Source organism: Emys orbicularis, chromosome 10 (genome assembly GCF_028017835.1).
Source record: "Emys orbicularis isolate rEmyOrb1 chromosome 10, rEmyOrb1.hap1, whole genome shotgun sequence".
Taxonomy (NCBI): Eukaryota; Metazoa; Chordata; order Testudines; family Emydidae; genus Emys; species Emys orbicularis.
Genome location: NC_088692.1, coordinates 44,288,488 through 44,304,455, shown reverse-complemented (window position 1 = coordinate 44,304,455; position 15,968 = coordinate 44,288,488). Strand labels below are relative to the sequence as shown.

At 42.5% G+C, this 15,968-nt stretch overlaps 1 protein-coding gene across 1 annotated transcript in view; it reads left to right on the top strand.

The window, feature by feature from the left end:
• The window catches only part of NEO1 (neogenin 1), a 527,807-nt gene that overhangs the window by 461,727 nt on the left and 50,112 nt on the right, over window positions 1–15,968 (top strand). The window contains exons 15-18 of the mRNA XM_065411681.1: window positions 1,134–1,328; window positions 2,791–2,886; window positions 4,085–4,308; window positions 10,162–10,300. Coding sequence (XP_065267753.1) covers window positions 1,134–1,328; window positions 2,791–2,886; window positions 4,085–4,308; window positions 10,162–10,300 — 654 coding nt within the window. The remainder of the gene's footprint in view (window positions 1–1,133; window positions 1,329–2,790; window positions 2,887–4,084; window positions 4,309–10,161; window positions 10,301–15,968) is intronic.

Here is a 15,968-nt window from a genome sequence, read left to right as displayed (position 1 = left end):
CAGTGCAGTTGGTTGAATATTTTCAATAAATAAAACACAGTTCATTAAGTGAGAAACCCTGCAGGCAGGAGCCAGCAGAACTAGCGGAATAGATTTTGTGTGTGTGTGTACCTAATATTCATCCATCTTATCTTTTATTTGAAATATTTAACATCTGCCACTGCAGGTTCCACTGGATGGAGAAAGTAATGCAAATAAAAAGCAGCTATTTTTCCTTTACTTTCAAGCAATTTAGTTAAAGGTACAGACATATATATTAAGTTTGTTTAGTTGCTTATTTTTCAATTAACAATGGTGTTAAAAGCCCTTCATTAAAATTACTTTGGTGCTATGCTTCTGATAGTGCTATGGAAATCCATCTGAACCCAGCTACTCAGTTTTGACCTATTTGATTGGACCCTGATTGAGTGTTTGCTATGTTCAGACACTTAATGTGGATTCCACAGGTGCTCCTTTCTGATGATGTCTCAGCAGTAAGATTGCATGCAGTGGGCTCATAACTAGACCAGTGAGGTGATGCAGATTTATGAGAGTATTAAACATTAGCCACATAGTCACAATATGTCTGAGTACTTGCTTTGGTAAGTAAAGGGGGCTTATAGATTTAAAGAGGGACTACTAACCTTGAGTTCACTGGACAAATCACAAGTGATTTATGTAGCAAATCTAATAACTTCTTATTGGCAGTTGTCTACTTAATTCTACAGTGAAGTCATAATCTTTTTGCTATGTCATCAGTCTGTTGTCATGGAAATATTTTTGATGCCAAAAAGTCAGCAATGTGACTGTGCTGCAGTAACATACATAAGAAGTAAATGGTTCGTGAGCATGGAGTGGGGTAAATCCTTTATTTTAAGCAAATTTTGAAAAACTGCAAAGTGGCAAGGAAAATAAACAAAAGCCAGAAAGTTAAATGGATTTGTCTCTGTAGGTAATATTTTGCTCTAGTGTAAAAGTTCTCCTTTATGAAAAGTATTAGAAGTGTGAATTTCTGTATATATTAGAATATAAAATTAGGTTAATTTTGGCAGCACAAGGAGTTAAATTGGGTCTGACAAGCTTGTAAGAATACTTGGTTTCGTGATTTTTGTTAATGATAAATCCCTTAAATTGCATTTTTCTTTTTGTAACAGAAACTCGTGTTCCAGAAGTTCCAAGCTCCCTACATGTTCGCCCACTTGTTACAAGTATTGTAGTGAGCTGGACTCCTCCTGAAAACCAGAACATTGTGGTAAGAGGATACGCTATAGGGTATGGCATTGGCAGTCCTCATGCACAGACTATCAAAGTGGACTACAAACAACGCTATTACACCATTGAGAACTTGGGTAAGGAACATTCACTAACATGGTTTTCTAAATTTTAACTCTGATTTGTATTGGTATTTTCCAAGTAACAGCTTAAAAAAAAAAAAACAGAACTGTGTTTTTCAAAGATTCTTCCATTATGAAGTGTAGCACGGTGGGCACTCACCGCCACTGTGCCTCCTGCTGGTCATCCGGGAATTAACTCTGTTCCAGCCTCGGAGTGCCTCCTGCTGGCCGGTGTCTTCCTATTGGTGCCTCCTTCCTCCTGATCTTCACCACTTATAGCACTTCAGGCCCCGCATCCCTCCCGGACCCCTTACCTTGGGGTGCTGCCCCACAGCAGTGTCCCCACACTCTGGGTCTCCCCTCCCCGGGGAACCCCAATCCCCTAAACCCACCTCGCCTCAGTGACCCACTGCCAGTCCTCATCTAGCTCCTTCTCTCAGGGGCAAACTGCAGTCCGAAGTGGCCACTCATCATCGGCAAGGGGGTTTGGATCTGCTGCCTTTCTAGCCCCGGCTGCCTCCCTGCAGCCCTAGTACCTCCCCTGGCCTTTAGCAAGGCCTCAGCCTGGGGACTCACCAGGCCAGAGCTCCTCAGCTCTGCCTGTCTTTCCCCAGCCCTGCTCTGCCTCAGGTACCCCGCTTGTTGTCCCAGGCAGCCTGGCTCTCTCTGCTCCTCAGCTGGAGCCAGTCTCTCTTTCACTCCCTCAGCCTGCCCTCTTATCAAGGTGTGGCTGACTACCCAACCAGCCGCCCTTGGCTGCTTTTAACCCCTTCTTAACCAGAGCGGAGTGACTGCCCTGCTACATGAAGATTCTACATTGAGGTTCGAAACTTAACTGAAATTTATCATAAATTCTGTTTCCTGTTAAAAAGAGAAAAAAGCCAGCATCCCAAGTTCATTGAGAGGAAGCATTGATTTGTTCATACCTTGCAAGTATTAGATTTTCCTTCGAGTATTATAAGAAACCCTTGTGATGAGCACCACCCCACTGTTCTATCACTAAAAAATGAGCTCTCCAAATAAGAAAAGGTCTAAAGATTTGGAAAACAAACCCTTACAGGCTGTTTTGTGGCATCTAGTGAAAGTGCTTTGAAGTGAAATGTGTGACAATACGGAACTATATTGGGGCCTAGGATAGTAGAACAGGGCCTAGGATAATATGGTAATATTATAGAAACTGTTGGGGTATTTTTCCTCAATGTTATCTCAATCTTGCTCCAGTTAAAGACTTGGTATGAATACAGACGTCCTACAGTATGCGAGAACTCTTGTACGTTCTGATACACGAAGCATGCTGGAAGAAGAAGTCTTTGAGAAAACTCGCAGTTCTAGTTTTGCTGCTTATTGGATGCATTTCTCTGTTAACAAGTAAAGCAGTGAGTGATGTATAGAGAAACTACAGGCAGAAAATAGAAGTAACTAACAATTTGCAATGAGAAATTGCACTACAACTACATGTGAATTTTTCTTCCATCAGATCCAAGTTCCCACTATGTCATAACTCTGAAAGCATTTAACAATGTTGGTGAAGGAATCCCACTCTATGAGAGTGCAGTGACCAGGCCTCATACAGGTAAAGGACAGTGTTTGCCTTCTTTTACTCATAGGTGAAAATTATAGCCTTGAGTCCCAGGAAACAATCAAAGACATGAGAAAATGCATAATGCAATAGAGTTTTATTCTCTGTGTCCTAAACTGGTTCACATTATTGCCTTTGTGGTTAACTTCAGTTGTTAAACTACCCAAAACTCTATGTTTGGTTTTGGTTTTAAATTCTAGAATTTACCCTACAAAAACTTATAAATGTTCTGATTTCAGAATGTGGCTTTAACTGTGTAGTGCAGATGATACATGTACACTTTGAAAAATCTGGCCCTAATTTTTTCCTTTTATGTATGTCTCAGAAAAAGGATAGCATTTATCTTTCAAGCTGAGATGCTGATTATAATGCATGCATTCTCTGTATGATGTGTTTAGGTCTTGTTTTGCAGTAACTACATTAAATGAGGCATTAGGATAATGTTTTTCATCTTGTAATAAACCGATAATAAACCTGATATTATCTTGGGCTTTAAGCAGAGTAATCCATTAGCCTCTGTGTTGCTGTTATCCTATGTCTCGTTCTGCTTCTTGGCATTGCTAACATTGTGTAGCATTTTGGCCTTGTTTTAAGACATAATTCATCAGATGTGAACATTGTTGTGAGTTTAATCTTTCTTTTGAAGACCAGGAATTCTGCTAGGTTTTCTAGAGTACCTTGGAGTTTGAATTCCCTGAGTCACTGAATATTTCATATAACATGGATTTTTCCCCCAAAAATGCTCTGAAAGATACTTCTCCAGTAATCTTGTATGAAACACTAATTACTTATACCTAAGAAGTCCATCTTGTTCTTCTCATATCATTGTTTTCTGGAGAAGAAATAAGTGGATGTTTTTGAGGCAAATAAAGCCAAAGGTTTGAACTAGTATCTTATCCTGAAAGTACTTTATATGGTGATTGAAGTTCATAGACGTTAGCATGGTTACGTGATGAACTTTACAGGATATTTTTATTCATAACCTTTGCATTAAGAAGCGATCGGGATGGAATAATTACTTTGCTAATCTTATGTTCCCTATTAACTCTGGCTTTTCTCTCTTTTTCTCCATTCCTCATCTTTCATTCCATTGTATTACCCTGCATTTCCTTTTTTGTTTTTGTTTACATTAAAATGCCACATTCTCCCTTTTTAATTATAATACACGACTTTTTACCCATCAATCCTCTAGACACTTCCGAAGTTGATTTATTTGTTATTAATGCTCCATACACTCCAGTGCCAGATCCCTCCCCCATGATGCCACCGGTGGGAGTTCAGGCTTCCATTCTGAGCCATGACACCATAAGGATCACTTGGGCAGACAACTCTCTGCCGAAAAATCAGAAGATCACAGATGCTCGCTACTACACGGTCCGCTGGAAAACAAACATTCCTGCAAACACGAAGTACAAGGTACTGGAGGCTGAACAACATCAACACAGTTGGTACAATGTAATGAACACAGATTCGATGCTCTGTTTTGTGTTAATTGTGATTAGAGCGCTGAGATATTTGATGAGCAAACAGTTTAGATTTGGGTCCAATTGAATTTGGCATGAATGGACTCCCATTTACAACAATATCCCTCAGTTTAGTAATCACTTTAAAGGTTTTTATAAACTTGATCTAACTGGACATTTTGGGGTCTATTTTTCTGTCAATAGTTCTGTATAATATGGAGTGATATATGTGAGTGGATAGAAGAATAATCTCCTTTTTGGGGTGAAGGTAGGTGGAGGAAGACACTTGCAGGATTAATTTCCTCTGCTGGAGTTTGGATGCTAAAAAATATAGAGTTTGTATTCTTCATTTGGCCTTGGCATAATCTGCTTGCGTGAAGGACATGGGCTCACCTTTATGGGGCCAGTAGCACAGTAATACTGTGTATGTTACTAATGGCTTCTCTTCAGACAGTAGTGATGGGAATCTGAATTAATGGGGTGAGTCAAACTGAAAGATATTTACCCTACTTCATGTAAAAGGAAAAAGACAAGCCTTTCGGGTCATACTAAGTTGATGATAAAACTATTTTTATGATGGTGATTGTATAAAAAATTTATAACTATTGCATTATGACATTCCCTGCTTCTCAGACTTTTCTGTATATACCATACCAGAGACAGTTGATTTCAAGATTTCTTTGGGCTAACAGTGACTTGAAGGCCTGAAAAATGCTGACTGTACATTTCAAGTTAGAAATGAGCCTCAAAAGAAATGGTTATTACATTTGCCAGTTAATGGAGCTCCTTTTATGCTCCTTTACAGAGCAATCTTATTACAAACCACAAATGTTATATTGGTGTGAAAAGATACATGGTTTGTGTGTTATGCCTCTAAAGGCAAGTATTATTTATGAATCCACATTCCTGAGTCACGTGCACTGGGCATCTCGGGAGCCATTTATACAGTGCTTGTAGCTTTATGAGTTAAGACCCTATCGAAGATACAGTACTATATGAATTGCTCCCATAATGCTCTGTGCTGGTGACCAGATGACTCAGGAGAGTGGATTCATAAATAATGGACCAAACATAATACATAATAATGAAATAAAATTGTTCAAAATTCCTCAATGCAAAGTGTTTTCCTCAGAACACATAAGCATCAGACCCATTTGTGTTGCCATCATCATCTATCCCAGAGCATTAACAGTCTGTGCACTGTTTGTTTTTTCTCTGATTCAGCCACATACTCTTTACTGTTTTATGGAGCAATAACGACTGCTGATTTTCAGCCCACTAAAGGGCAAAATCTCTTGAGCAGTCCTGTCCGTTATGCTGGTGGATTTCAGCCAGATCCTTGGTACTCTTAATTAGTATGAACTGATGAATGTGCATTGTTGCCAAGCCCATTTCCAGTGACCTTACTATTAAGTGAACATACTGGGGCTATCAGTCTCAGTGGAGTTACTCATAGGTTCTCTGTCAGACTAATTGCCACTGACCAACCAAGTTCTCTGACTTGGAACCAGCTGGATGCAGTGTTTGCATGGCACTTTCATCTCACAGTTTCTGGCAGAGGAGGTTCAGAATTCTGACAAGCTTCTAAGGAAGAACATGCCTTGTCCCTTATCAAAGTAACCCTGTGCAGTTCATCCCATTAGGAATCAGAAGCTGCCTTCCGAATCTGCAGTTTCAGAAGAATCTTCTTCTTATGCCAAGTTCCACAATAGTGTAGGCCCATGAAAGGTCATTAAGTGTAATTTTGTTGTCTCAGCACATCTCGGGTGTTCAACTCTAAGTCAATGATAGATTCTTCCCTTAAACATCTCAAGATGGGATTCCAGGAAGTTGTGTAGATCCCTTACTGCTGATCCCTTTTCAGGAAGGAGCTAGGACATCCATCAGTTAGGTGGCAGTGCCTATGTCTCAGATGACCCCAGCATGCAGATGATATATATAAAGCTTTTTCCTTCTGTTATGGAGAATAGGTTTTAGGTCTCCAGTAGATCCATCACCAGATCTGTTCCTATTTCTGAGTACATTTAGTGACTCACATTACGGATTTGCAATTACCTCAATCTTGATGCCTCCAGTCCTGCAGATGTTCAAGCCAGTGTTTCACCCATCAGTGTCTTCAGCTAACTGCATGTTGACACAATCCATTCATAACTTGCTGCTTTTGATTCCCCCTCGTACGTTGAAATTGGAGAAAAATTTAGAACAAGATGAGGTTGTAAACCTCAAATAGAAGTTCTGAGATTACAAATCCAGGAACTCGCTTTTCCTGAGTTTGTACGTAGGGTAACTATGAAGAGCTTCATGACACTAGAACAGATAGGAAGTATCTCCTGAAGCTGAAGTATTCTACCTGCTGCCAACCAAGAGGATGCATTGGTTTGACATGTCAGAGAGCATTTTTCAAATTGTCTTTGTTGCTTGAATGCAGTTGTCCTACACACAAAGTGCATTCATCAGATGGTGGGTTCCAAATAAGTAAACCACTCGTTTCTGGAGTTTAGCTCTTTTAGAAACCTATAGAAGGAAAATAGATTTTTGCAGGATAAAATTTATCATATATAATTATAGTACTAGTTAAGCAGTATTTAGTATCATGGGATATCACTGCCACTTTCTTAAAATAGTAAATGGAACAAAACAATGAATGAAATTGAAAGTACGGTATATCAGGCCACTCCAGTTTGTCTCCTTGGCCTTGTATTGTGTGAAAGGGCATTCAATGAAACTGAAAGGCAGGCACCAAATTTAAAACAGACAGAAGAAAATTCTTCTTTACACAATGCACAATTAACCTGTAAAACTCATACCTGCCAGGTGTGACTGAGGCCAAGAGCTTAATAGGATTCAAAAAAGAATTGAACATTCATATGGATAAAGAAGAATATCCATGTTTACTCTGGCAAGGGGGGAAAAGTATAAAGTTTATTAACTCTCCTATTTCAGGGTGTAACTTGTGTGACAGACCCAGACCAGTGGGGTACAGGAGTCTGGTAGAGGACAAATATACTGGTCACTGGATGAGTAGTTTTCTGTTCCCTGAGTGACCAGAGCAGGGGCTGTACTAGAGTAATCAGGAACCTGCTAGAACCAGTTAAGGCAGGCAGGCTAATTAGGACACCTGGAGCCAATTAAGAAGCTGCTAGAATCAATTAAGGCAGGCTAATCAGGGCACCTGGGTTTTAAAAAGGAGCTCACTTCAGTTTGTGGTGCGAGTGTGAGGAGCTGGGAGCAAGAGGCGCAAGGAGCTGAGAGTGAGAGGGTGTGCTGCTGGAGGACTGAGGAGCACAAGCGCTATCAGACACCAGGAGGAAGGTCCTGTGGTGAGAATAAGGAAGGTGTTTGGAGGAGGCCATGGGGAAGTAGCCCAGGGAGTTGTAGCTGTCATGCAGCTGTTACAGGAGGCACTATAGACAGCTGCAGTCCACAGGGCCCTGGGCTGGAACCCAGAGTAGAGGGCGGGCCCGGGTTCCCCCCAAAGCTCCCAATTGACCTGGACTGTGGGTTCTTCCAGAGGGGAAGGTCTCTGGGCTGTTCCCCAACCCACATGGTGAATCTCTGAGGCAAGAAAATCCGCCAATAAGCGCAGGACCCACCAAGATGGAGGAGGAACTTTGTCACACTTGCCTTATGGACAGATTATTACCTAATTGTCCAGACCAGAGTGACTTGTTCCTCTGAAGCTTCTTGTACTTGCTACTGTCAGAGGTTGGACATTGGGCTAGATGGGTCATGATCCTCTGTGGTACTTCCTGTGTAAAGCTGATGAAAACCACTTTTGAATATGTGATTTCATGTTAGCTCAAGTACTACAAATGGAGTACTTTGCTTTTTTTTAAAGTGGCAGTCAGTAAACAATTACAAGGAACTATTAACCTCTAGGTTGCAATAACTGCTCCACCCAAGATTAAATTTTCTTAAAAGTAGGTTGCTTTGCCTATGCATCTAATATTCCTTGGTAAGACTGATTAAAATTGAAATTTCTGACAGTCATTTCCCCTGTCTTTATTCTTTCTCTCCTTCATACTTAGGGCCCTATCAAATTCATGGTCCATTTTGGTCAATTTCACAGACATAGGATTTTAAAAACCATAAATTTCATGATTTCAGCTATTTAAATCTGAAATTTCATGATGTTGTAATGGTAGGGGTCCTGCCCCAAAAAGAATTTGTGTGTGTGTGTGGGGGGTAGCGAGGTTATTGTGGGGGCGGGGGGGGTTGCGGTACTGCCACCCTTACTTCTGCGCTGCTGCTAGGGGCGGCCCTGCCTTCAAAGCTGGGCAACTGGAAAGCAGCAGCTGCTGGCCAGGAGCCCAGCTCTGAAGGCAGAGCCACTGCCAGCATCAGTGCAGAAATAAGGATGGCATGGTATGCTATTGTCACCCTTACTTCTACGCTGCTGCCTGCAGAGCTGGGCCCTCAGTCAGCAGCCGCCGCTATCCAGCCGCCCAGCTCTGAAAGCAGTGCAGAAGTAAGAGCGGCAGTGCCGCAACCCGCCTAAAATAATCTTGCGACCCCCCCCTCTGCAACCGTCTTCTGGGTCAGGACCCTCAATTTGAGAAACGCTGGTCTCCCCTGTGAAATCTGTATAGTATAGGGTAAAAGCACACAAAAGACCAGGTTTCACAGTCTGTGACACGTTTTTCATGGCCATGAATTTTGTAGGGCTCTATTCATACTGATCCTGATGAAACCGAACTAGTCAAATCCAAAAATAGCTTTTCATTTCTTTGAACATTCAAAGCACTCTGTGACTCCATTTCATTTGGCAAATAGAAATTTTCCTGATCTTTTACTGGGATACTTTAAAAAGGTTTCATTGTATACTTTACATCAGAAATAAGAGTTTTATTGCCTTTACACTTCTGTCCTTTTCATTCAGACGGTATTCTCTCATTATTTTCAAGGAATGTGACTTTATAGATAATCTTTACCTTTAGAAAAAGAAGCATTACCTGTAAGTAAAATTCTCTGAAGGTAGCAATTGTTTATGGCTATATATTCACATTGTCCAGTTTTGAAGTTGCCAGTCACTTCATTCTGCTTTTAGATTAGAGGTAGAGCCAAATAAGGAACCAGTTATATTATTTATGTATGCATCAGGTGTACTATTTATACTCAAGCCACATTCAGTACATACTGGACAGTTTAGCCCAAAGGCAGAAATGGTAACTAAATGAGTCATATTTCTGATTACCTGTGCTGGAGGCCATGAGTGATTTAAGAAAGTCTGTCCACAGATGGTCCTCCTTTCTGCAAACCAGCATACAGGTATAGAAAATAAAACCATTTTTTTCCTGGAGTCTCAGAGAACCAACATTTTTTAGCTAGTTTTTGAACTCATTAGATTTCATCTTAGAATTCTGACATAATTTTTGAAAAATACTCAAATTGCAAGATCGATTTTTAATTTTAGCTTCCCTTTATCATTCTTTCCCATAGTTAGTTCATTTAGTGGAGCACTGTAAATTAAACACCACCAGTAGACAGCTAAAAGTCTTGCTGCATAACAAGTATGTCCTAGACCTTGTGCATTTTACATTTTACATTTACATTTACATTTATGATCGACTAGTATTGAATGCTCTTGCTGATTACAAAAGGAACTTCTCGTTTCAGATAGAGTAAATGATTAATGAATTTGCATGGTAGAGCAAAAAAGAATATTGAGAGAATTAATGGCTATGGTTTTCAAGTGTTGGTAATGTTATAATAATGCTTTAGGCACTTACCTTAGCCAAGCGTATTTGACACCTTGTAAATGGTGTTTTTTGCTTCAGAAGTTCCTTATACTTTGTGTTTCTTTCAGACTGCAAACACAACCACCTTGAGCTATTTAGTGACCAGTTTAAAACCAAACACCTTGTATGAATTCTCTGTGATGGTGACTAAAGGTCGAAGATCAAGTACTTGGAGTATGACAGCTCATGGAACTACCTTTGAATTAGGTATTCACTTGTGTCTTTCTGGAACTGTTAACCATTTCAATGAGATGAATAAAGTCAGTCCTACCCCAATGCTGATTCTTTGCATAGACTTAAAATGGCAGTCCTCTGCTGTTGCTGGTGTGGGATTTGGGGGAGGGAGGGAACAGAGTGGGGGCATTCCTGATATTAATATTCTTTGGAAGTCAATGAAGGGGAGATTACATAAAAGAGAGAATTGTGATCAAATTACAGAAAATAAATGGATAAAATGATCTGCAATTAATGGATGGGAAAGAAGAGAGAGAGACATGTTTTAAATATCTGAGAAATCACATCTTAATAGCAGCTACTGAGAAAAACCTTGTAATTAATAATGACAGTTTGCTTAAATTCATTAATTATAGAACAAAAATGAGATGAGCCAAACTATTCTGAGAACTTTAGTGCATAGAAATTTAGTTATCAAAATCAGCCCTAAATTCGTCATCTCCTCGTGAATTACCTAGGCAGCTATCAGAACTATAGAAGCTGTAAACTGTGCTTACAAACTACAGAACTGTTGATAGCATTACAGCTGCTGGTAGAAGCTGATGCCTAATGAGCATCTGTAGGTTGCAGAACCCCTCTGCCCCAGACCTGTCCCCCGGTATCTTATTTTTCACCTGCAAGATTGGTCAAAGAGCAGGGAGCATTCACTATCTCTAAGTTAGCTTCCAGCTATTTTCACTTTAGCTTAAATTTAGCTTTCTTAGAATCATAGAACCATAGGATCAGAAGGGACCACAAGGCTCATCCAAGACAGATGTTTATCCAGACTCTTATTTAAAACCTACAGTGAAGGAGATTCCACGATTTTCCTTGCCAGTCTGTTCCATTGTCCTACTGTTCGTACAGTTAGGAAGCTTTTCCTGAGATTTAATCAGTGACGTTATATGAAAACATGAAAATCTCAGCTTTCATTTAAAACATAAAGTAACTTTCTAGTCCTTGTGTTTGTGGAGAAAAACTTGAAAACATGACCTTAGTGTGCCCAAAAGGCTCAAAAACCAGAAAACAAGTAAAAAAGAACTCCTAATGTATCGTGTTTTTTTTTTTAAGGTTCATGATTTAATCCAGTCTCCTGATTTTAGGTGCCTAACTGATGATTTTTGAACAGTTGGGGTTGGCAATGCTGCATAGGACTTTTTCCTCAACTACTGCTGAAGAAAGGTTTGTTCTTCTTCAAGTAGTGTCCCTATAGGTGCTGCAGTGTAGGAGTGCTTGCATCCCTGTGCTGGTGATCGGAGAACTTTGCTAGAAGTGTCCGTTAGGCCCGCATACGTACTGTCTCTCTTTGTGTGCTGTCTCTCCAGCTCACGTTGGCTAACCCCCCTCAGTTCCTTCTCAACCACCCCAGCAAGAGATGAAGTCATTAGCAGTCCATTAAGACTATCACTTAATTTACATACCTATAGTTAGTTGGTCTACTACTTATAGTTCTAGTTGTAGTCATCTTCTCCTTTCTTATTTTACCCTTGAAAATAAAATAAAAAATACATTAATTTATTTCCCGTTCTTTCTCCCGTGTTGGGGATCCTTCCCACCCAATGGGGTATGCCTGGTTCGTCAACTTCAGAAAGTGCCTCACTTTTAAAGAGGCCATCCCGATTGCAGACAAGCACTCTCAGTGCATTCACTGCCTCGGGGAAGGCCATACACAACAGAAGTGTGGTCTTTGCCATCAACTCCAGCCAAGATCCCGCAAAGACAGAGCTCTGCCAGAAGATCATCTTCATGGAGGCAGCTCTCCAACCCCAGTCGCCTGATAGACATGAACCTTCCCCGCAGCATTCTACATCTAAGGGCTGTGGGTCAAGGAAACAGGCTGCAGATCCCTCTCATAAATCATCTAAGAAGAGAGTGGGAAGTCCCTACAGTGAGCCCCAAGATAGCCATAATCATTCACCATCTCACTCGGTATCTTCGGCATCACCAGCACCGAGATTATCTCAGTCCAGCACCTATGGATCACAGAGACCGACAGCAACTGAAACTTCTGACAGGCCTACAGACCCAATGGGCATGGGCACTGAGTCATCAGCCCTGAAGGACCGGGGTAAGCAATCTTCTAAAAAGATGCTCCTGATACTCGAATCCACATCGGCACCAACAACGATGGCTCGCCCAGCACTGGCGCAACTAGTCTGGACAAGATCCCCGTCCTCCCTGGCACCACCACCAATGCCGGGACAATCAGTACCGGCAGAATCCCACCATTCCAGAGACCTCCACGTGCCGGATGCACCGGAGTCCCCATCTCTTGGTATCAAGACCTTTGCACCAAGCCTCCACTGAGTACGGGAAGTATCCCTGTTGCCGTGCCATGCCCCTCTGCCCTCTAGTGAGGGTTCAGACAGTGAGCCAGAGGAGGTAGTGTTGCAGTACTCCTCCCAAGCTCCATATGGTGCTTACTACCAACAGAGACCAAGGATATACACACAGATGGCCCCACCAGCACCATCCTGGTATGGCCACCCATGGGTGCCATCGCTAGGCTCTATGCCACCACCATCCCAATGGCTATATTGGGACCCTTGGGTGGTGCACCGCCAGCATGCCTCTTAGTCTTCGAGCCTTGCCCAAGAACCCTGGAAACAGGCCCCCCTTGGCCGCAGCATCCAGAGCTTCAGAACCGCCTCAAGTCATAGAGGAACAGCAAGCTGGTATAGAGGGGGAAGCGACACCAAGGATCATATCCTCTTATTCTCCAGATGAAGCCATCATGCCTCGTCCGCCATCTTTGGCAGACAACTTTTGTCTCTCCCAGGAGCTGGCAAAGAGAGTGGCAGTCATTCTCTAGATACCATTGGAGGAAGTCATGGACACTCCTTGACATTCTCCACTCTGCCTACTCCTCAAGGATCACCCTCCTGATTGATTAAGCCATTTTAGACCCAGCAAAGACCAACCTGCAAGTAAGTGGACAAAAAATACTATGTCCCCGCTAAGGAATCTGAATTCCTATTCTCCCACGTACCACCCAACTCCATCGTGGTGGATGCCGTCAACTTCCACGACCGATCACACTGTCGAGCTACTCCCTACGACAGGGACTGGAAGCGCCTTGACCTTTTCGGTAAAAAAGTGTATTCCTCAGCCACTGTACAATTCCGTATCGCCAACTACCAGGCCCTCATGGCGAATTATGATTACATAAATTACTCAAAACTGAATGACTTTATTGAAAAGATGCCAGAAGCACATTGTGGCCAAATTTAAGGCCATTATCCAGGAGTGCCAATTAATGGCAAAGACATTGCTTCAGTCTGCCCTCAACGTGGCTGACACAGTGGCTGGGTCTATCTCCACAGATGTGGTGATGCAAAGAGTGTCATGACTCCATTTGTCAGGCTTCCCGAAAGAGGCACAGTCCACTGTTGAGGGACCTTCCTTTTGAGGGCATGAAGCTCTTCGCCAAGAAGACTGATGTCTCCCTTCACACCCTGAAGGACTCCAGAGCTACCCTCCGATCAGTGGGTATCTATACATGGAACAAAAGAGATGATTTAGTCCCCCATCCCAGTGTAGAACACACACGTCTCAGTACCAACCTCAACACCACTACGAGCTGCAAAGGAAGAAAAGGAAATTCCCTAACCACAAACCATCTGGTCCACAATCTACGTCCCAGCCCTTTACATCTAAGCACCACTTTTGACGAGCAGGTCAAGGCGCCATTAGACCACTCCCCCCCGACTGACACAGCCGACCATGCCAATTTGGCCACTGATTGGCAGCGTTCCACAGCACCTGGGAATGCATAATGTCGGACCAATGGGTCCTAGAGGTGGTTCAAACTGGGTACTTCATGCATTTTACCTCCCTACCCCTTCAACAACACCCTTCTCGGTCCCTCTTCACGGATCCTTTTCACAAAAGTTTACTACAAGAGGTAGATCGTCTGCTATAGTTATGAGCCATTGAAACAGTACCTCAACATCTACAAGGCAAGGGGTTCTATTCTTGTTATTTTCTAATACCCAAAAGGAAGGGAGGTTGGAGACCCATACTAGACCTCAGAGCTCTCAATAAGTTTGTCAAGGCTCAAAAATTCAAGATGATCACCTTATGAAGGATCATTCCAACTTTGGAAAAGGGAGACTGGTTTTCGGCCCTGCCATACCTATCAATGAAAACGGCCTTTCTCACAGCAATTACCTTTCCAGGAGAATAGGAGAGATAGCGGCTCTGGTGACACATCCCCACTACATGGTATTTTTTCCAGACAAGGTTACTCTCAGGCCCCATCCAAAATTCATCCCTAAGGCAACCTCCTCCCCATTTCACCTGCATCAATTGATTAACCTTCCAATCTTCTACCTCAAGCCTCACCAAGACAACAGGGAGGCTATATTACATGCTCTAGATGTCAGGAGAACCCTGGCCTTCTATCTGGACAGGACAAAGTCCTTCAGGAAGTTCCCTACACTTTTGCTCTCCATTGTGGAAAGATCCTAGTGCTCAGTTACAGAAGGCAGCACTGTGGAGCCGAAGATGGCATAGTGGAGTCCCACTATGATCGTATAGTGTTCTGCGAAAGTGTGCCCAAAGGCTCTCCAAGTGGGTCTCAAATTGCATCAGATAGTGTTATCAAGTTCGCAACATAATCCCTCCAGACTCTAAAAAATAACAGGAGTACTTGTGGCACCTTAGAGACTAACAAATTTATTAGAGCATAAGCTTTCGTGGGCTACAACCCACTTCTTCGGATGCAGACTCTATTCATACACATTCAACAGGGTCGATCTCCTCATCTATTGTCTTCTTCAAGAATGACCCTAGCTCAGAGATCTGTAGAGCAGCGACATGGGAGTCAGTTCACACTTTCGCAGAACACTATGTGATCACTGGGACTCCATCTCCAATGCCATCTTCAGTTCCGCAGTGCTGTCATCTGTAACTGACCCGACTCCGAAGTCCTGGCCTTCCAGAAGGGGTACTGCTTGGGAGTCACCTACAGTGGAGCATCCTTAGGGACACTACTTGGAGAAGAAGTTACTCACCTTGTACAATAACTTCGGTTCTTCGAGATGTGTCCCCCTACGGGTGCTCCACAACCCACCCTCCTCCCTTCTACTTCAGAGTTCTTGTCTATGACTCTGTTGTAGAGAAGGAACTGAGAGGCGTTAGCCCACTCACACGGGCTAGCCTTGTGGCGCAGCATGAGGAGAGACAGTGCATGTGCAGGCCCAATGAACACTGCTACTGAAGTTTTCTGATCAGCAACGGAGGGACACAAGCACACCTATAGAGGAGCAACCACAGGGGGACACATCTTGAAGTGCCATTGTTACTGCACAAGATGAGTAACTTCTTGTTGTAGTTCAAGCACAGGCCTGGAAATCGGAAACCTCCTGAGTTCTAGTCTTGACAGTGTTCCTGGTTCTCTCATCCTAGCCTTGTCTAAGAGGTTGATTCGTGCTTAGCTTAAGTCCATCCCTGTTCTGTAGAGCACTTGAACACCTTTGCTCGTTTGTTGAATTGGGGCAATAGTTACTAACCTTTGAGCCTCTCTTCCCCCATCTCTATAGTGGGGATAATAATACTTAGTAACCTAACACAGGGGATGACAGGAGGATTAATCACCAGGAGGTAACATACATAAAGCACTTTGAACAGGAAAAGCACTATTACAACACTAACTAGTACT